We start from the raw sequence: 21,517 nt of genomic DNA on the forward strand, positions 1-21,517 counted from the left end.
CACATTGCACTTTTGTTACACAATTGGGTGTTAAACAGATGAGGTGAATATAACTATACGATGCATCTAGTTAACCATGTATTTGTGCTGGAATGATATGTATATATTTATTGAATATACATTTGAGGTTTTTTAATTTCTCCTTTATTTCTTTCACTCCTTCCTTTTATTATAATGTTTGGAGTTTATGTGTATACTCCTGGACTTAATTGCAATGGACTGCTCCAAATTAACTAATTAGTTAGCTTATATAAAGAAAGACCCAAGGAACGTGGATATTGCTTGAAATAGCCCCGTGGGAGGGGAGAAATGCATTGCATCTGAACAATCCGGAAGTTTTTGCACCTACACCGTGTATCCGTGTATCCATGAGGATTGAGCTGCGAGGAGGACACTCTGATTATAGACCTTCTCTCTCTTTCTCGGACTATCGGTAGCAGGTTGCAGGAGACTGGTGTTTTATATTTTTATGCATTGGTAATAAAGAAATTCTTGGTTTACACATATCCGGATTGGCCCACGTTCTTTCTACACTGAGTGGATCCCACGATCACTGGGGGCTGATCCTCCCTGGAGCCTGATAGTTTGGGGTGGTACTTCAACCACTCCACCATTGCGAGTGAGATACCTATTTATTTATTGTTAATTTTGCACTGTACAAACATATTGCACTAGGTGTTGTATTATTTGTATTACAGAGCCGTGTATTATTTGTTCCAGAAGCTCTGCAAGTATATCAGTCCTTTTTTTATTTATATTGGATATCCCTTGTCTGCACATATATGCACTTTGGCACTCCACATATTGTGTAAATTTCTTAAAGCACTATAGCACTTTGGTATTATTGCATTGTAATCAAATGTGTTATATGCCCTTCAGATTTTTTAGGTGTGATTAACACTGTATTTTATTTATTGTAAGCGCACTCACTATTCCTTATTACCTATGTGTATCTTTGTGCCACTATGTGTCAGTGTGTGTATCTGTGTGTCAAATTTATAAACACTGACACACAGATACACACACACACTGGCACATACAAACACAGATACACACGTTGATACACAGACAAGCACCAGCACATACAAACACAGATACACACACTTTGACACACAGATACACACTAGACACTGTATGTCAAGGTGTGTGTATCAGTGTGTCAAGGTTTGTGTATCTGTGTGTCAGTGTGTGTATCTGTTTGCCACTATGTGCCAGTGTGTGTATCTGTGTTTCAGATACACGTTGACACACAGATACACACACCTTGACACACAGATACACACACCTTGACACACAGTGTCTAGTGTGTGTGTGTATGTATGTATCTTTGAGTCAATGTGTGTGTATCTGTGTGTCAAAGTGTGTGTATCTGTGTTTGTATGTGCTGGTGCGTGTCTGTGTATCAACGTGTGTGTATCTCTGTTACAGACACACACATGACATTTTTTTTTGTTTTTTTATGGGGCGGAAATAATTAATTGGGAACCCCTGATCTAAATAAATAAATCAAAGTTGATGTAAGTGACACTGGCAATGGCTAGGCACAGTGGTAACCTAACCAGTATCACACTGTGATCAATGGTCAATGAAAAAAGGAAGGTACAGGTGCACTGCAGTTACTGCACTGGTACTACAAGCACCAAAACATTTAAGGAGTGCAGAGAAAGCCAAGGTTATACAGAAATGCTTGTATTACTTTGACTTTCTCTGCACACATGAAATGTTTAGGTGATAGTTCACGTTGGAACTACCGCACAATGAAGGGGCCCATCATGTGGCCCATGAACCACATGTGTTTTCAAGGGCCCAGTCAGTGCTACTTAAGCGCTGTCAGTCAGTGCTACTTATCTTACCCTCCTGGGATAGAAGATGTGAGTACCCTACGGCTCCGTGAGGAATTGTTTGCCATGAATGTAGCAGGAGAAGATCCTCGCCTGCTCGAGAATTACTGTAGACCTTGTAAGCATGAGAAGCATAAGTCCTCTGGGGAGGTCAGGTCGGACTGAGCTCGAGCACCATCGTGCCTCGACTTATACTCTGACGAGTGGTAATATCCAAATTAGTCGGCCCCTATGAGATGTGTCTCCCCCGGGAGACAGGTTGATCTTCTGTGAAGAAGACAGGGATCGAAGGAGCCTACATGTTGTCTGATAAACGTGAGTTGGTCCATCCCAGTGGATGTGAAACCTGACCACCTAATCTATGGTTACCTGCAGTAGGGTGCAGCTGATCTAGTACTTCTTTATCAATCCATGTATTGTGAAGTATAGGACCAAGAAGTCTAGGTATAAAACGTACATGGTCACGGTGGTGCCGCAGAGAGTCGTACGAATATTCCCAAGTTGTGGAATAGTCTACGAATGCTCTGAGTGAATAGTCTTCTACAAGAGCTTGTTCTTGGATTAACGTTGGTGTTGACGAGTTTTCAGTTCCCTGCAGTGATCTGAATGAGGTTCTCCCGGAAGATATAGTCTCGTCTTCCCCACCTGTATTCATTACTTCTTCCAGGCTCTGAGCTACTGGATCGGGAAGGAGAGGATGTCCCCTGAAAACTGGGTAAGGTGGTCGAGCGGGAAGCAAGAAGACCGTCCTGACGTATCTTTAGGTCCTGAAGGCAAGTCGGTTGACTACGTGAAAGTGGTCTTCCCCAGGATTGAGTGCCTTTCACCTAGATGTGGTGAAATCCCCTGTGGATGTAGTAGGAGGTATATTGATGGTATCTGTGTGTACCGTGTTCTCTGTCCGCTTATCTGGAGCACCATTGGTTGACTCTCGCTCTATATGGGTAATAGAGCTAGCGGAAGCGGATCTCGGGTCAGATGTCCCGAAGTGGTCGAAGACCGGCTCTGTTGCCAACCGGTTCCAAAGAATCCCTTGTAAAGGTAATCGCATAACACCTCATTCCTAGGGGTTTGGGCCCTTATGAAAGCCGTGGGACCCTTGCGTGTCTAATAAGTTCCCTTCGGAACTTTGTGCCTTGTGCCTGGGGTTCTGACTCTCTTGGCACCCAGTACCGCCAACCATCCGTCAGTGCGGAGGAGTGCTGCTACGGGCATCCTATGGGAGAGGCCAACACTGGGGTTTCCTGCAAGGAGCAGAAACAGTTTTTTGAGTCCATATACCCAAGTTGTATGCCCATTCCTGGACGATGTTTGGCGGCGTCCAGCATCGTCCATGGTAAGGTCGTGAATCCTGAAAGACCTCCTCCGTTGGTCACTATAGTCGTCTGAGCCGTTCTGACCGGCATGGAAGGGCATGGGTTTGTCCGACCGTCAGAGGATATGGACATTCTAAGCAAGAGGCTGCAAAGCCACGAGTGCATAACGTCGTCAAGTAGGTTTATCGTAGTAAGGGATACCCCTGTGTAAGGCACAAATCAGTGTTCACGGCAAGGCAGTGTTCACGGAAACCCTTGCGGGTCTATTCCGAATTGTGGCCAAATAAAACAGACTGAAACTCACCCAGTACATAGAGGTTGCCATAGCATTGCCTCTGCTCAGCAGCACCGTGCAGCGCACGTATAGTGGGGGCTCACCCCGGGTGCACAGGGTATGAACCCTTAAGTGCTGGCCATCGCCCTGATAGAGAGTGTCAGTCACCTCTTCCATTATTAAATTCACCTCAAGGGGAATATATATCGTTAAGTAGGCGGCTCGGAACTCCTGTTCAGCGGTTGTAACCGCATGCCTCTGTTCGGCATTTTAGTGCAGTGCACGCCTAGCCGGGCCCGTGGGCCTTTAACTGCAGGCCGCAGAATAGGTACAGGGCATAAACCCGTACCATCTCATGATTTATTATCAATAGAGGTATTCCTTCAGCTGTAGGTAGAGGCTGTTGCCGTAAGACTTCCTTCGGTTGGGTAGTGTGACTCGCCTATCGTAGGGGTCTCACCCCAAGAGCACCTGGTCTGAACCTGTAAGTGCTGGTCCCAGATCCGAAGTTTGGATTTTCAATCCTCGAGCTTGCTCTTGAGAGGGGTAGGAGTAGAAGCAGTTGTGCTGTAGGGGGCTCACCCCGGTTGCACAGGGTATGAACCCATCAGTGCTGGCCATCAGCCTGATAGAGAGTGTCCTACAGCTCTATCAATAATTAATGCACCGCCATGGGGGATATTCTGCGCTGAAGCTTGTGACTCTGTCCCCTTTTTTTGCCGAATAGATTGGCTTATACCTAGTCAGAGATCACCTCAGGTGCGCGGGGTATGTACCCGTCCAGCGTCGGTCGCAGCCAAATAAAACAGACTGGATGAGAGCACAATCCGTTTCATTGTGTGCAATGCACCATGCAGACCCCAGCAGGGTGTAGTAGTGTGCAATTTATTGTGTGCAATTTATTTTCTCAAAGTATCAAAACAACCCCAGCAGGGTGTGTGATATGCAGTAGAGTGCACTTATTGTGTGCAATTTAATTGTCTCAAAGTACCAAAACAACCCCAGCAGGGTGTGTGATATGGGGTACACCAGCAGGGTATCTGTTGTAGTGTAAATAATGCCAGTGGACGCCAGCAGGGTCTGTATAAATGACAGTAAGGTGTAATAACCCCGGCAGGGTTTCTGTATCTGTCACTTAGAGTTGTCAAATTGTCCCAGCAGGGCAAACCACAATATTGGGATTTGTATAAAAGGGCCTCACCCAGGATCACAGAGGTGGCCACAGGGTGACCTCCAAAAAGCAGCACGGTAATAGGGGCAGCACCCCAGACAGGCACAGGGTAATAAGCCCTTTAGTGCCTAATATGGCAGTAATGAGACAAAAGTGACTGACCTCTGAGGGATAATAGGATATAACACTAGCTCTAAGCTCCGTCGTGTTCTGACAGGTAGTCTTAAGTGATAGGGGTCATCCCTTTGAGCATCCATTACCAGACATAGTCTTGCTGTAGATTCCTGAACCCTGATCCAGGTGATATCCCTTTAAATCTCCCATCACCGATATGTATTTATTCAGTACCATCTTGATACTCCGTGTCCAAGGGTGCTATCCCTTTAAGGATTTGGTATCCCTTTTAAGTAGTTCCAGAGTGGTATACTTTTAAGGAATTCCCTCTAAGGGTCCAAGAATGGTATCTTTAATGATTTTGAGGGTGCTATCCCTTTAAGGGATTTTATTTGGGGGTGATATCACTTAAAGGTTCCAGTACCTCGAACCACTATACATGAGTACGACTCAAATCTGTAAATAATAGGCCAGTTAGAATACTTACCTTTGCCTGGATTTGAACTTGGGACCCTGGGGTCCAACGTCTGTGTTAGAGAATCGTGAGCCACGAGAGCAGCAAGGCTAACTGACAGCCCAGGTATATGTTACTCTCGAGTGCCGAAATCGTGGTGGGCGAGAGTAGCAAAACGGCCGCCCATAATCTTGCGAGATGCAAGATTAACCCCTTATGGACCAAACTTATGGAATAAAAGGGAATCATGACATGTCACACATGTCATGTGTCCTTAAGGGGTTAAAGATGGCCGCCAAGGGTAAAGGAGGGGGGACATGGTCCCTGGAGTCTCGGTAGACGCAGGATCAAAGATGGCCGCCGCGTCATGCTCGGTCGCCCCACAGACTGCCCTGCACCAAGGTAGTGGATGTTGGAAAGTATCCAGCACATTACCGGGTGCACTGTATGGGACAGCCTGAGAGAGCGAGGGCAGTAATTCCGGCCGTCCCCCTGAGGGTTGTAGGAGGAAGGGGTCGAACGGATAGGCCGGAAGAAGGGGTTAATGCCCAGGAGCCAGTGGAAGCCGATGGGAACCGCGGGAGGGAGAAGTTAAGCCCCAGCCAGACCCAGAATCCCCATGAGACCCTGGGGGGAAGGAGAAAAGCAGGAAAAGAGGGTCCCCAGATGCTCCAGGTATAGAAGGCCAGGAAAATCGCCAGAAAAGTCATGATACATATGGTATAAAGTACCATAACTACACATAAAACCCATCAAGTCAATAATAAAATTTACAACTAACACCGATTAACCCCTTAAGAACACATGACATGTGTGACATGTTATGATTCCCTTTTATTCCAGAAGTTTGGTCCTTAAGGGGTTAAATTCATGTTATAAAATGCATATGACATCTATTAAATACATATAAAGTACATATAATACTTATCAAAACAAAGGATGTAATGCCTATAAAACTGATAAATTACAAGTGATATTAATCACAACTAAAGGTTATAAAATAAGTATAACATTAAATCTACATAATATCTATGAAATAACATAGAAAAAACACAGCTGCACATAGTACAGAAGCAGAGCAAGAACATACAGCAAAGTATATAAAATATATATATATAATACAGAAACAACCTCAAAGAGGCACTGTAAACATAAAGTAATGGAGGAGAGTAATACTCTGACCTGTCTGCTTGATGGAGCAGCAAAGAAAGAGGAAATGATAAGGTCACATTGCCTTGTGTACATCCTGCTCTCCTGTGATTGGTTCTTTTTTCTATGTGTTTCTTTACTGCTGTATGGAGTTAGTAAAGAGAGATATGCAAAATACGAAGCCTCCTCTCATGTGGTAAAATTGTACTTAACTGAATAAGAACAAAATAGCTTATCTAGAGGTCTTTCCCACTTGGATCTTAATATCAGATGTGTAGAAAAAAGGATAAAGGGATGCAGCTAAGAACTAAAATATAAAAAAGAAAACAGGCAACACATAGTGATGTACAGTTAGATAAATAACACAGCAATAATGGTTGCACTCACAAGATTTAAATCAGGTTAGCGCCTTGCGGGATAATGCTGGACCGCCTCCACTGGAGGATGGTGGATAGTAAGCAGACTCAGATGGCTCAGGATACAATCAGTAACCAAATTTTGAAAAAATAAATGTATTTAGGCACAATTGCCCAATAGAATATAGTATAAAAAATTATGTTCTCATTTTTTATACTATATTCTATAGTGCAATTGTGCCTAAATAAATTTCTTTTTTCAAAATTTGGTTCCTGATTGTATCCTGAGCCATCTGAGTCAGCTTACTATCCACCATCCTCCAGTGAAAGCGGTCCAGCATTATCCCTCAGTGGATTTCAAGGTGCTAACCTCACTTAAATCTTGTGAGTGCAACCATTATTGCTGTGTGTTATTTATCTAACTGTACATCACGATGTGTTGCCTGTTTTCTTTTTTATATTTTAGTTCTTAGCTGCATCACTTTATCCTTTTCTCTACACCCCTTTCTACTTTAGTTCCGACATAGGTACTAGTTGCACCTGTTCCTTTTTTTCTTTTTTTTTTTTTTAATTCAAAGGTTTTATTAAGGTCATACAATTAGGTACAGGTGGGTGTGATCACATAGATGTCCGGTTACAGTGACATGAAGTTTAGGTTGATATACAATGAAATGACAGGTTGAAAGCGTATCATGCATACAAAGTATATTACATGTCTAACATCAGTTGTTAAGGAAGGTTTTTTCAGGTAGTAAGATGCTGGTGAGGTTATGTTATGCGGCGGGGTTAAGTTGCGGTTCGCAGCCCTCGCGTGCGGCGGGGTTGATCTGTCAACGAGGTTGTGGTGAGGCCATCTAGGGCCTAGCGTTCAGGGGCAAGGGGGTGGAGGGGTTGTGGCAGCAGGGGGGCTGGTTGACGGGGGCCTTGCTGCGCCCGGTATGTGGGGGTGGGAGGCAGGGGGTTGACAGTCTGTTTGTTAGCGTGTGGTGGTGGGGTCGTCTCTAGGGTGTTGTCGTGTGTGTGTGTGTGTGTGTGTGCGTGTCGGGTGACGTAGTTGTGTCACCGGGGATTAGTGGAGTTGTATGTATCCTTCCCATGTCCAGAGGGATAAGGTGGGGGGGGGGAGGGAGTGTGTGTAGCTTGGTGTGTCGGTTGTTTAGTGCAATTGCTTGTTTCGGTGTTGCTTCGTCTCTGGTGGGCTGTGTGTGGTCAGAGCCAGTCTGAGGAGGCGGGGAGGAGGTAGGGGGCGAAGGATAAGGAGGGGGTGAATGGGTTTAAGGTAAGCAGGGTAAGGAATGGCGGGGAGGTGGTGGGTTAGGGGGGGGTCCGGGTCCCGGTCCCATCCCAGCTCTCCCCGCCCCCGGCCCAGAGTCGGCGGTTGGGGCGGAGGCCAGCCATCTAAGCCAGTGGTACCAGGTGTCGTGATATCTCTGTATACGTCCCGTCGCCGAAAGGACAAGCTCCTCAATACATCTGATGTCCTCCACTCTCTCAGCGTCGGGGCCGTGGTTTGTTTCCAGCGTCTCGGGATGAGGCTTCGGGCCGCGTTTAGTAGGTGTGATATCACTGATTTTTTTGAATTTGTTCATGGGGATTGGGGTCAGGTGGAGGAGGTAGGTTTCAGGTGTGAGTTGTAGGTTCGCTTCCGTGACTGTCTCTAGGTTTGTGTGGATTTCTGTCCAGAAGGGTTTGATGAGTGGGCAGGTCCACCAAATATGGAAGAGTGTTCCCAGTTCTCTCCCGCATCTCCAGCATTCGGGTTCGTGGGTGGCTCTCATAATCAAAAGTTTCTCCGGTGTGTTGTACCAGTGTGTGAGCATTTTATAACCTGCTTCTTGGAATTTTGTGGCTATGGAGGCCTTGTGTATAAGTGTGAACACAGTAGTCCATTGTTCCCCGGTGAGTACGTGTCCTAGGTCTTTTTCCCAGTATCTGGTGAAGTATGGGAGAGGTGCATCGTTGGCGGGTGTGATTTGTAGGCGGTAGAGGAAGGAAATAGCATGCAGTGGGGACGGGGGTTTGAGCAAATTGCCTCAAAGGTAGAGAGTGTCCGTGATGCTGAGTTCAGCCTGGGTGTGTTCTTCAAGAACCTGGTCAGTTGGTGGTGTCTGAAGCGAAGTGGCCAGTTTTGTGGGCCGGTCGGGACTAGGTCTTCTAAAGGCGTGATCGTGCCTTGTTTGTATATGTCATGTATCCTACAGGGGTACGGTAGTCCCAATGTCGTGGTGTAGTGAGGATCCTCAGCCGGAGGGAATCGTGGATTGTGTGATATGGGGCATAGAGGCGAGAGCTCCGGGGCAAGGTCTTTGTGCGGCGCTATGTGTCTCCAGACTTTCATGGTGGCACCTAGGGTTGGGTGTCGTTTTGGTAGTTCGCCGGTCATGGCCTTTGGTAGCCAAGGGAGAAGGGATAGAGGTATTTGTGAGAAGCTTGCTTCTATTGGAATCCAGAGTTTGTCTCTTGGGTTGTGCGTCCATTCGATCAGGCGCTGGAGGTGGACGGCCCGTCGATATTTAGCCAGGTCTGGCAGTCCTAGTCCCCCGTGCTGTTTAGGTTTTGTGAGGGTGGCGTAATTCAGTCTTGCTCTTTTGCGATACCAGACATAGTCTGTCATTATCTGCCTGGTTTGCGTGAAAAAGGCTTTGGGGATGTGTATTGGTAGGGTTTGTAGGAGATATAGAATGCGTGGGATTATGTTCATTTTAAGTACGCTAATCCTTCCTAACCATGTGATGTGAGGGAGTTGCCAGGAGTTTAGATCTTTTTTTATCTGGTCAAGGAGGGGCGGGAAGTTAATGCGGAAGGTGTCTGAGAGGTCTGCCGATAGCCAAGTCCCCAAGTATTTGATTGCCTCAGAGCACCAGTGGAGGGGGAAGTCCTTTTGCAGCGTGGTTACCAATGTTTGGGGGCATCCTACATTGAGGATTTCCGATTTCGTGAAGTTTATTTTTAAGTTTGACAGTGTGCCGTAAATGTCGAATTGACGCAGTAGCTCTCTGAGTGAGGATGCTGGGTTGGTGATGGTGAATAGGAGATCATCCGCGTATGCAGATACTTTGCTGTCTCCCCAGCTGCCTCTGATCCCAGTGATGTCGGGTTGGGTTTGGATGGCGTTAAGGAACGGTTCCAGGCTGATGACGAAGAGCAGGGGCGATAGTGGGCATCCCTGTCTGGTGCCGTTTCTAATCTCGAATGGGTCAGAGAGGATTCCGTTTACCTGGACTCGGGCCGCCGGGTTGGTGTATAGGGCCGATATCCATGCCATCATGTGTGGACCCATCCCGAGGTGTTCAAGTGTGGTCATCAGGAAGGACCAGTCCACCCTGTCAAACGCTTTTTCCGCGTCCGTTGAGACTAGCAGGGTGGGCGATGAACCTCTCCTTGCTGCGTGGATCAGATTGAGTGCCTTGATGGTGTTGTCTCTGGCTTCTCATCCCTCAACAAATCCCACCTGGTCAGGGTGGATGAGGTCCGGTAATAAGGGTTGGATGCGCAGGGCCAGGATCTTGGCAAATAGCTTAAGGTCAGCGTTTAGTAGGGATATCGGACGGTAGCTAGTGCAGGAGGACGGGTCCTTTCCTTCCTTCGGTATTACCACGACATGGGCTAGGAGTGTGTTGGGGTCCAGGGAGCTTCTGTTTTGGATGGAGTTATATAGGGTGAGCATATGGGGAGTGAGGACATCCGCAAACAGCTTGTAGTATTTCGCCGTGTATCCATCTGGTCCAGGGCTCTTCCCTTGCTTAGCCAGTTTGATGGCTAAGCGTATTTCTTCACTCGTGATGTCTTCCTCCAGTGTGGCTTTGGCCTGAGGCGTGAGCTTGGAGGTCAGGTGTTGCGCGATATATGCTTTCTGGCGTGCTGTGAAGGTCTCCTCTGTAGTGTTCGCGCGTGAGATGTTCGGAGGTATGCCGTATAGGGAGGAGTAGTATTGTCGGAAACCTTCGGCTATGGCTTTTGGTGTGAGCAGGGGTGTCCCCGCCGCGAGGATCTTTTGTACGTGACTCTTGAGCATCTGCGTCCTCAGTGCCCTTGCGAGCAGTTTGCCGCTTTTGTTTCCAAATTCGTAGAATGTTTTCTTTGTGAGTTGGAACTGGAATTGAATCTTGGATTGGAGGCATGAGTTGAGTTTCGCTCTGGCCTCCAGGAGTTGTTTGTGGGCGTCATCGTGGAGGGTATGTTTGTGTACAGCTTCCAGCTGGGCTATTTGGGTGACAAGGTGTGTGATTTCTTGTGCGCGAGATTGTTTCAGGCGGGTGCCATGTTTGATAAGGATCCCTCTAATGACACACTTATGTGCTTCCCAGATGGTGGGTTGTGTGGATTCAGGTGGCGTATTGGTGAGGAAGAAGTGTTCCAGGGCGTTTCGTATTTCTGTCTGAATAAGCGGGTCCTCTAGGAGGGATTCATTTAACTTCCACGTCCATTGCGATCTGAAGGGTTTGGGATGTTCGATGGTGAGGATCACCGGTGCGTGGTCTGACCAAGTCATGGGCATTATGCGGGCCGCTATCAGTGTGTCTAGGTGCCTGTGTTGGGTGAAAAAGTAATCCAGTCTCGAGTAGGATCTGTGTGGTGTCGAATAATAGGTATAGTCCCTATCTGCATGGTGGAGGATGCGCCAGGAGTCTGCGAGTTGGTGGGTCGAGAGGAGAGTCCTCATGCCCCTAAGGACATGGTCTGGTATCGTAGACGTGCCTTTCGATGTATCCATTCTAGGGTCCAAGGGGGCGTTGAAGTCCCCTCCGAGTATGACGGTACCTTCTTCGAATGTTTCCAGAGTCCTCAGGGCAGCGGCCAGGAACGTTTTTTGGCCTTTATTCGGGAGATACAGGTTTGCGAGTGTGATTTTGGAGTCGCCTATTACCCCTTTGAGGAAGAGGTATCTGCCTTCCGTGTTCTTTTCTTCCGCTTCCAGGTGGAATTGGATATCTGCTGAAAATAGTATGGCCACTCCCTTGGATTTAGTCAAGGGGTTGTGCGCGAAGTAGCCAATGGGGTAATGTTTGTTGGAGAACTTTGGGGCCTGGGTTGCATGGAAGTGGGTTTCCTGGAAGAAGGCGATCGACACTCCCAACGCCTTGATCTCTCGAAGCGCTCTGGCCCGTTTATGTGGGGAGTTGAGGCCCCTCGCGTTGATCGTGTAGAGATTGAGGCCAGTCTTGTCGTGTCTGCCCCTACCAGGGGCGCGGAGAGCGGGGGGGGGGGCGAGCTCATTTTGTTGAGCTATGTCCGGGCCGAAGCAGTTGGTGGGGTAGGGGAGGCGGGGGGAGGTATAGGCAGGTGGAGGTATCTGGGTTCTAGGAGGGTAGGGAAGTAGGGGGGGGTTGTGGAGGGAGAAGGGGGGTCAGATGTCCAAGAAGTGAGCGGAGTGGAGTAACACCTATGGGTGTTGTCGGGTCGCCGGGGCGACGGTAGTTAGGGGTAGTGTGCCGCTGGTAGGTGGGAGTCTAGGGACGTTGTCCCCAGTGTCCACCTCACAGGTTGCTGGCAGTAAACCCGTGGGATTGGTGGCGCCAGGGGGAGGGTGGGTCGCCCTCTAGTGACTTCTTGTTGGACGGTGTGTCTTAGTTGGTCCACTTCCGAACCTAGCTGCTACCTAGTTTTGGTGCTTAAAGGGTTGTGGCACCCATGTAGGGTGGGGCCGTGGGAGCGGTCTATGATACGTGTGTGCGGGCTTCCGTGTTTGCCCCCTCGTGGGTCGTATCATGAGGTATGCGTGGTGAGAGCATCTTAGGGGGTTTAAGGGAGAACAACATGCAAGGTATAAACATTGTATGGAACTTCAACAAAGAGAACATTTGTAACATCCAAAACATTTTTTAAAGAGAAAAAAAAAAATTATGCGTAAGTCAGTGAGTATCCAGTGGTGGTAGGTGTCCTTGCGGGGCGCCAGTTTCGCATGGTTAGTCGGGGAGTACGTTAGGGTGTATACGTGAGTAGGTCAGTTCAACTAGGGTGCTCGTCTTGGGTGCAGATTCCTAAGTCCTGGCGGCAGGTTGATTGTTCAACCTGTCTTGTTTAGGCTTTGTCATCTTAGTTTCCCTGTGGGTTGTGTTTAGTGCTCTCTGGTGGCTGGCAGTCTCTATGTCTTGGGGCGAGTACTTCTCGCATATCACATAACACATATCCCATAACACATAATATATAGCGCATGTCACATATCATATATCCCATATCACGTATCACATATCTCCTATTTGAATTGGTTTAGCATTTACAGTCCGTTTATAGGAGTATAGACAAGTAGCTGCAGTTCAGTTGGAACCCAGAGTTAACATTGCAATCATATTGGAGCCCAGTGTATGTGTCCCTGTTCCCCACAATTTTAGTTTGTCACCAGTGTGTGGTGTGTGGTATGTCGTCGTGTAGGTGCGATGGTGAGTGTGTCTCAGGAGATGGTGTGTGAGTGTTGGCACTGTGTGTGCTGTCATGTGGTGTTATGCCTGAGGGGGGTTGTGGTCCCCCGGGGTGTACTTGCGCTTTAGGTCCTCTCCCCCATCGTTTTCGTTCAGGTGCGGTATCACGATGTGCAGTCTTTATGGTTTGCGGATGGGGGGGCCCCAAGAAAGAGGGGTGGTGGAACATGTTCGGTAAGGGTCAGTTCTCAGGCCCGCCGTGGGGAGGCGAATCCAGACCTGTGTCGGCGGTTTATGTGGGAGGTAGCGAATATGACTTAGACGTTCGGTGGGCTAGTTAGCTTTTATAGTGGTGGAGCATGTTTGCCCGTTGGGAGCTGAATAATCCTCTGTGATGGTCTTCGGTTGTTTTCCGGGCATGTTGCCGTTGCGCTCAGTCCCTTGGTGAGCGAGTGGTGATTAGACAGTCAGCAGGTGGGGAGGAAGAGAGAAAAAAAATAGAAAAAAGGTAAAAAAACAGTTCGACTGGGGCCGCTTCACTGTCTTTGTTTCAGCCTGTCTCCCCCAGTAGTAAAAGAAGAGAGGAGGGGGTCAGGGAGGGTACCCATTCCTTATGCCCCCACTGTACAGGTGTATGTGCGGTAGCAATTAAGGGTGACGGCTTGCAGGGGTAGTGTGTGCCAGCGTTGGCACCAGTAGAGTAGGGTAGGGATGAGGAGTTTCTACCGTTGTGTCTCAGGCGGGTCGGGTCTTTCGGGTCACAGGTTCAAGGTAGGTGCTGGTCGATTTGGGGAGGTTGAAGGGCAGCGCCCTCTCTATTCCTCCGGTTCCGCTTGATGGAGAGGAGCAAAGTCGGTGTTCGGTCCCTATGGATGTCGCGGCTGTGTGGTCTGCCTGTGGCACGTTCGTTGACTGGGCAGTTGGTCCAGGCGAAGATGGGGGTTCGTGGGAGGTCCAGGGCCTCCTGGAACGTCTGGACATCCTGAGGTGTCCGGATTGTAGCTTTAGTGGTGCCTCGGCGGGCCGTGAGGGCAAATGGGAATTGCCAGCGGTAGCGGATTTGGGCCTCCTGCATGGCAGCGGTTATGGGTCGCAGTGCTCTTCGAGCCTGTAGGGTGAGGTGGGAGAGGTCATTGTACAGTTCAATCGTCTGCCCTTCGTGTCTCCAGGACCTTTCCACCCGGGCTTTTCGCATGATATCCTCCTTAATTTGGAAGTCTGGGATGTGACAGATTATGCCCCTGGGTGGGGCGCCTGGGGTGGTTTAGGCCTCAGTGCTCTGTGTGCTCTGTCTATGGGGATGCGTGCTTCCCTAGGCCGGCCCAGGATACGGTTAAATAGAGGTATCAGGATGGCCCTTGTGTCTTCTGGGGTGTCTGTTTCCCTACAGCCCCTTACCCTTATGTTGTGTCTGCGGCTGCGGTTGTCCAGGTCCTCTACCTGGAGGCGTAAATCTTGGATCTGTTTGGCGTGTTCCTTTGTGGTCGTGACCGCGGGGCAGTGTAAGTCAGGGCCTTGTGCTTCCAGGGCTTGCACCCTGGAGTCTAGTGCTGTGAGGGAGGTGCCTAGGGCTGAGATCTCAGTTCGCAGCGTGCTTTTTACCTCTTCCAGCAGAGAGTGAAAGTCCTATTTTTTTGGTAGGGATGCAAAAAGGCCGTACCAGTCCGGCGCAGGCGGGTCAGGCATGCTGTTGCCAGTGGCGGGGCTTTCTTCCGACAGCGTGGAGCTCGGTGAGGCCGGTGCCATGTTGGAGGCCTCATCCTGCGTGAGGAAGACACCCGGAGTGTGCAGGTAACCCCTGATCGAGGGGTGCGGGTTGTTCCCTTGTGTCCGCGGTGTGGAGGGGGTCATTTGGGCTCGCTTTGTGCGTCCCATGGGTGCCGGTTTGCTCTGTTTAGCGGTGCTTATTTGCAGCCTGGAACGGAGCGGGAGAGTTAGGCGGCCATTCTCATCCGGCGCCAAGCCACGCCCCCCCGTCCCTTCCTTTTTTCATTGCTCTGAGTTTGTCATACCTAAATGTAGCAAAATTGCAGTTAGACCAATAGGCAGCATTGGCTTGTGATTTAAATACTACTTTTAAGATCAATGATCCAGGTTATCTCTCACTCAAAGTTGGTGTAAGTGGTACTGGCACTGGCAAGTCACAATTGGAACCTAAAAACAGCAAATATCAGTGAGTTATCACAAAAATACTGTATCAAACACATATGTTTTAAGGCCAAAGTCCTGTATTTGTGGAAGGAGTATGGCCTATAAAAACCATCTCCCCCCTGCTACCTGGACCATTCTAATTCAGGTCATGATTGCTGCCTGGTTCCGTACAGAACCATCTACATAAGGTTCAAAGGTCATCAACACAAACTGCCTAAACTCCAAACAAGCTGGTCTTGGCCTTGTGCGGCCTACGCAAGTATTCCTTTTACCTAACTAACTACTAATGCAAATTCAGCCTATTTTAATTATACATAGCAGCACTGTGCTGCCTTACTTTGTCTCTTTCTGCTTACTGTATTTGGCCCTCATTAGGCAATTTCGACTTTTATCATATGCAATTCAGGAAATCACCCTACAGTTTAATGTTTCTTTATGTTACATTGTTTAGTAATGATGTTGCTAGGTGTTGCTACAGACTGTCTAAATTTATGTCAGGCCCAAACTTGGGCATATACATGGGGTTAGCATTTATGATTTATGGTTAACCTCTGTCTTATTTCACTGTTCGTCACTACATTCGAGCCTCAAAATGCAGGTATCGGCTCCCTTTTACACCATTTTGTTGGTTAGCATTCGCGTCTTTCCTTGCGGTTCGCGGGTTTGCTCGAACTATATTTAATACAAGTCTCCCCCGCCAACTGAACACTTGTAGTGCGGGGGGACTGTCATGGGTTATTTAGTTTGCGCCCATTCAGCCCTTTGAATTCCATTTCTGTTGTAATATGACTTTTGTTAGTTCCTATAAGACTGTACTAGCCACGTTCAGCTCATTTAATGTTCTTTAATATATCTGCAGGGCGTTTGCCCCTCAAAGGGCCCATCTGCTGAATTAGGGTTTACATTGGTTTAGTTGTTCCTCTTAGGGGTCTATTGTGTTAATTATTCTTCCAATACACTTTTAGCTTGTCTACAAAACTGCTACATTTATTTGTTCACATTTTAGGATTCATGTATATGCTGTATATCCTATATGTACTTGCTGGTACTGATTCTAGTTACTTATACTAATTTAGTTTTCTTCAGTATTATTACCCTTCTGGTTCGCTAGTTATTAAAAACCTCAGTTATTTTTACAATACATACGTTGGTTTTATTGACTTTTCCCTCACTATGTTCATACTTATCTGTCTTAATGCTATCCTAAGCTACCTTCCAGGCCAACATTGTCTTATTTATCCGTCAGTTTTCAGCCTCCAAGTGTATTTATCAATTCTCAGGACTCTTTATACTCAGGTATTTCAGGTTAGAACCATAGTGATCTCCCAACGGCTGCAGCTAACCCTACACCTAACCCTACCCCTAACCCTAACCTAAACCTAGGGGTTGGGTTAGGGTTAGGGAAAGGGGTAGGGTTATGGGTAGGGCTAGGGTTAGATTCCTGTCATCATTCCCTTAATTTTCCCTCCTGCTCCTGTTTTGACACTTTTCAGAAATATGAAGCACTTTGGCACTTCCAAAAAGGGGCACTTTGGCAATTCGGTTGGGTTCGGCACTTCCGAAATTCGGGAATTCGGCCATTCGGCACTTCGGTTCAGTTCTGAACTTCTGAAATTCAGCAATTCAAACATTCGGAAGCATCCGAATGTCCAAATCGCCGAAATTCGGACAAATTTAAATTCAGGCTGAAACTAATTGCACATGTATTTTATACTGTGACTTGTTGTCCATAATCTTCACAGGGGTACTCGATTCTCTTAATTTGCACTTCTGGTCATAGATATCCAATTTTATATAGTTCACGTATAATATATTACTCTTTCCTTACGATCAAGATATGCTCACCATCTATTATGTAAGGGTATGTGGAGTTACATCCTTCTTTCTTAAAATGAACCGTACTTAACAGTAGCAGTAACTTGAAAACCTCACTAGTCTCACACTAGGATCAATTACACAGGGCATCTATCTCCCACTCAAAGTTGGTTTAAGCTGCGCTGGCAGCGGCTAGGCACCATGGTAAGCTAACAACCACCTTATCAGTCTCACGCTAGGATTAATGACAATCTCCCACTCCCACACAGGTAAATAGAAAACTGATCAATTACTGTTTACAGATCTGTCTCCCTCAATAGCTGAAGTCAAAGTAACTGGAAGAATGCAGCTTCTTCTCCATTGCTTCTCCCATTTTCTGGCTACACGTGAATAGACTCCAATTCATGAATCATACAAAATAGCTTGTTCATTGCTGGTTTGGTTTGCTTTGTGATTCTGTCGTATGGAGATTTGGAATTAATGATTTTGGACGATTTGTTGATTGCTCAAAATTTGTGTGCATTGCAATTTGGACAAAATCAAACATGCAATCCTAGTAACTAATATATATATTTTTTTCAGAGAGGACCTTGGATATATAATCTCTGTAATAGGCAGACAAGAGCTGAAGCCATAGGTATAACTGTGAACTCCAAAGCGGCCAATATAAACATTCCTCCAATCACTGTAAATGCCCACATGGATAAGGACACAAACAACCCCCCTAATCCAATGATTATCTATGCATCAGTAAGTCAGGGATTAATGCCTGTGAAAGGAGCAAAGGTCACAGCAATTATTGAATCAGCAACTGGAAGAGTTTCAACTGTAGAACTTCTTGACAATGGAGCAGGTACAATTTTTAACAATATTAATACCAGTCCTGTCTGTGATAATGTCTGTGGAAATGGAATTATCTATATAAACACAATAATGCACCAAAATAATAGAAATAAGCATGTTAACCTTTGATCCTGTGTGTGTTTATATATATATATACACTGATCAACCAAAACAGCTTTGATGCATTGAGGCAAGGACTCCACAAAACTTCTGAACTGTGTCGTGGTATCTGACACTAAAACATTAGCAGCAGATTATTACAAGTTGTAAGGTGGATTTGTTGTTCCAGCACATCCCACTCATGGTCTCTTACATTAAGTTCTGGGGAATTTGGAGGCCGATGCCTCCACCTTGAACTAATAATCCTCAAACCATTTCTGAATAATTTTTGCAGTGGCATGGTTATCCTACTGAAAGAGTCAAATACCATCAAGTAACACCATTGCCATGAAGGTGTAACTATCTTGGTAGGTAGTACATGTCAAGGTAACATCCTCATGAATGCCATGACCCAAGGTTTCGAAACAGACCATTTCCCAGAGCATAACATTGCCTCCACCGGCCTACCTTCTTCCCATAGTACATCCTGCTGCCATCTCTCATCATTCCAGATAAACGATGCACATGCACCCAGGAATCCATCTGATCTAATTGAAAACGTGACTCAATCACTTAATGATTCTGACACTCTCCTCGAAATTGAAGGTGCTTATGGTGGTGGATAGGGGTCACCATGGGCACTCTGACTTCACCTCTGACCGGTTTTAATGTTGTGGCTGATCAGTGAATATATCATTTTGTATACGCGAAAAGTCTTCCTACTGGTATGTTGCTACAATATATCTGATGCCTAGGACCTCAGCTTTTGTTCATGAGTACTATTTTCTATATGTATAGTACAAAGGCTTATGCCCAAAACTTGCTACTATCTTTATTACTGAAATGTTTTAGGCAGGTTTACCCCTACAGGTTTCCTGTGGTTCCCAGAGTTTGTGAGCATACTATCCATGGAAAGGGATGGTCTGTCCTCAATGCAGTCATGTAACATATATCCTCTATCAGAGTGAAGTCAATGTCAGGAAAGAAAGTGAAGGAGAGGTCAGATTACAGAGAAAATGAAGAAAAAGTAGACCCTATGCTTTCTGTATATCAATTTATCTTGAACACTTATGCCAAGTCATATATACGGTATATTCACACTGGACAACTGCATATGTATAAATGTATATATGTGCGTATATTTCTGCTCTGCTTGTAGTTTATTGTTTGATTCTGTGAGTATAGTGAGCATATGCAACTGTGTAACTGCATACAGGGTTAAAGATGATGTTAGAAAAGGATAGGCTAGAGGGGGTTTAAGGTCAGAGAGGGAGTAATGGCAGTTGGATTAAATAAGGTGTTTAGTGCTGAGCATATTAACAGATGACTTAAACATTAAGGTAAAGGATTTCATTTTTATGCTTAGATTTTGAGTGCTGGGGTTTGAAGGTTTATTTGTAAATTACTTGCCCTCCTAAATTTTCTGTAGACCAGTCAGATTAAGTAGAGCTATAGGAGTAGTTATACAGTGTGCATCCCCTGCTCCTCTTGCACGGCATTGCCTAAGTGAGAGGCTGTTAGGGGCAGATGGACAGCAATAAGATTTACACCCTCTAAAACTGTTCCTGCAGCACTGCTCTTGAGGATACAGAGGACACTGCCCAAGGTTTGAGTTGGTGCCAGCTGGTATCTTTTTTATTATCTACATTCTACAAAATACCACCTTAGCATTTTTATGAGCTACAAATTGGAAGAAAAAAAAAAGATGTATTTCTGCAGCGATAGCTCAAAATAAATGATTGTGGATTTATAAACTGGTGAAATGCTGAATAGTAAGCAATATTTGTTTATACCATGGTATGAGATTTTTCTGGTCCACTTCTCAGGCTCTCATATATGTGCCTTTTACTGAGAAATTACTGAATCTTTTCATTCTTTCAATCTAACTTCAAAATGACTGATCCAATTGTAGGTGCTGACATTGTGAAAAACGATGGTGTCTACTCAAGGTATTTTACAGATTTCACAGATAAAGGCAGATACAGCTTAAAAGTGCGCGTTGAAAGTGATGAGAATAAAAGTCGGTTGGTTGTGCCAAAGAATCGTGCTCTTTATGTTCCAGGTTATATAGAAAATGGTAAGACATTGTTGCCATTTCTTGATTCATGTGTTGAATAATGTACGGTATATACCTGCATTTGATTTAAGATTTTGGTATATTTTCTAGACTAAAGTATTACAAATGTGAGACTTTAACCCAGAGCAAGATTCAACAGAACTTCAATTAGTCTTTCCACACTCTACTTTAATACAATACCCCCACCTAGACATCCAATGCTTTCATGATCCCAGTGCAATAAAACACAAATTGTAAGATTACGCATTATAAAGTTCCACATACACATGATGTGCATGCTGACTCTGGGTTTTCATTATATTAACTCTCGGCTTCAGTCTCATTAGAGCATCATTTTAATGTTTCTTATACTAGAAAAAATCAGTGTGGAAGTTGTATATGCTTGAGAATAATAAGCCGTTTCCTCTGAGTAAAATATTGAGTAAATTAAACTTAAAAGGCTGCTATAAGGTCACACGTAACGAATCCCTCCCCTTTTTAATTTATTATACAGATAACACATAAAAAAAAACAAAAAAAACATTCACCAATAAAGTTCCAAAAATTGCTCAACAAGTTTCTGCTGCAAAGAGCGAGAGACCTCTTTCTATACCAGGAAGTGGTTTCACCAATCACTCTGATCTATGTGCATTGTTCTTATCCTATAAAAAACATGTCCTGTAGGGGTTAAGGGACATGTAGTTCAGCCTCCACTCACAGTTCTACACATAACAAAGGATGCGCAGAGCTGCTCAATAAGATGACGGCGGTCATACTGTAGTTGCTGAAGCCTATTCACAGTCACTTTTACATTTTTATAAAAAGCACTATAGGTAGTAATGTCCTGGGACATGTGCACATGCTTTCTCAGGAACACTCCAGAGGAAGGAGGAGAGATGAATTGTGCATGTTTGTTGCATGCACAGTTTGAATAGAGGTTGGACAAGCTAAATTTCTTCGTTTTCATCTTTGGGGAGAAACAATTTTATAGCTGCAATGATTTTGCAAATCATTGCAATAATAAGCCACTGTGTGCAGTGAATCAATGATAGGGGGAATCTATTCACCATAGCTTTTGAACTTAGCATAATTGCACATCGTTACCATTTTACCAATCCCAAATAAAATTAAAACTAAAGATAAAATATTATATACAACAAAACAAGGCCACTGTTTATTAATTTTCTTATTTATTATCAGAATTGTTTGTTTAATGAATTGTTCTCACACATTCCTAAATAGTAATTCCACATGCACCAGTCTCTAGATTTTTTGAAAGAAATTGCAACCAGTGAAATCCACTAAAGGCCTCATTTTGCTTTGTCACCAATTGAGTTACATAATTAATGGAACACTGTTTGAATGTTCTATATATCGAATGAATTTAAAGGGTCTGGCCGTCATTATCACCCAATTATAAACTAGCTTGTCGGTGCAAATATTTTATGATTTAATAACAACACATAATAAATATTGTAGAACTATATAAGTCTATGGTATACTATGTAGTGTGATGTTG

The 21,517-nt window shown here is 45.5% G+C and overlaps 1 protein-coding gene across 1 annotated transcript in view; it reads left to right on the forward strand.

Moving 5' to 3' along the window:
- The window catches only part of LOC134568710 (calcium-activated chloride channel regulator 1-like), an 83,263-nt gene that overhangs the window by 41,238 nt on the left and 20,508 nt on the right, over nt 1-21,517 (forward strand). The window contains exons 11-12 of the mRNA XM_063427362.1: nt 17,583-17,853; nt 19,855-20,019. Coding sequence (XP_063283432.1) covers nt 17,583-17,853; nt 19,855-20,019 — 436 coding nt within the window. The remainder of the gene's footprint in view (nt 1-17,582; nt 17,854-19,854; nt 20,020-21,517) is intronic.

The sequence above is a fragment of the Pelobates fuscus genome, chromosome 7 (genome assembly GCF_036172605.1).
Source record: "Pelobates fuscus isolate aPelFus1 chromosome 7, aPelFus1.pri, whole genome shotgun sequence".
Taxonomy (NCBI): Eukaryota; Metazoa; Chordata; class Amphibia; order Anura; family Pelobatidae; genus Pelobates; species Pelobates fuscus.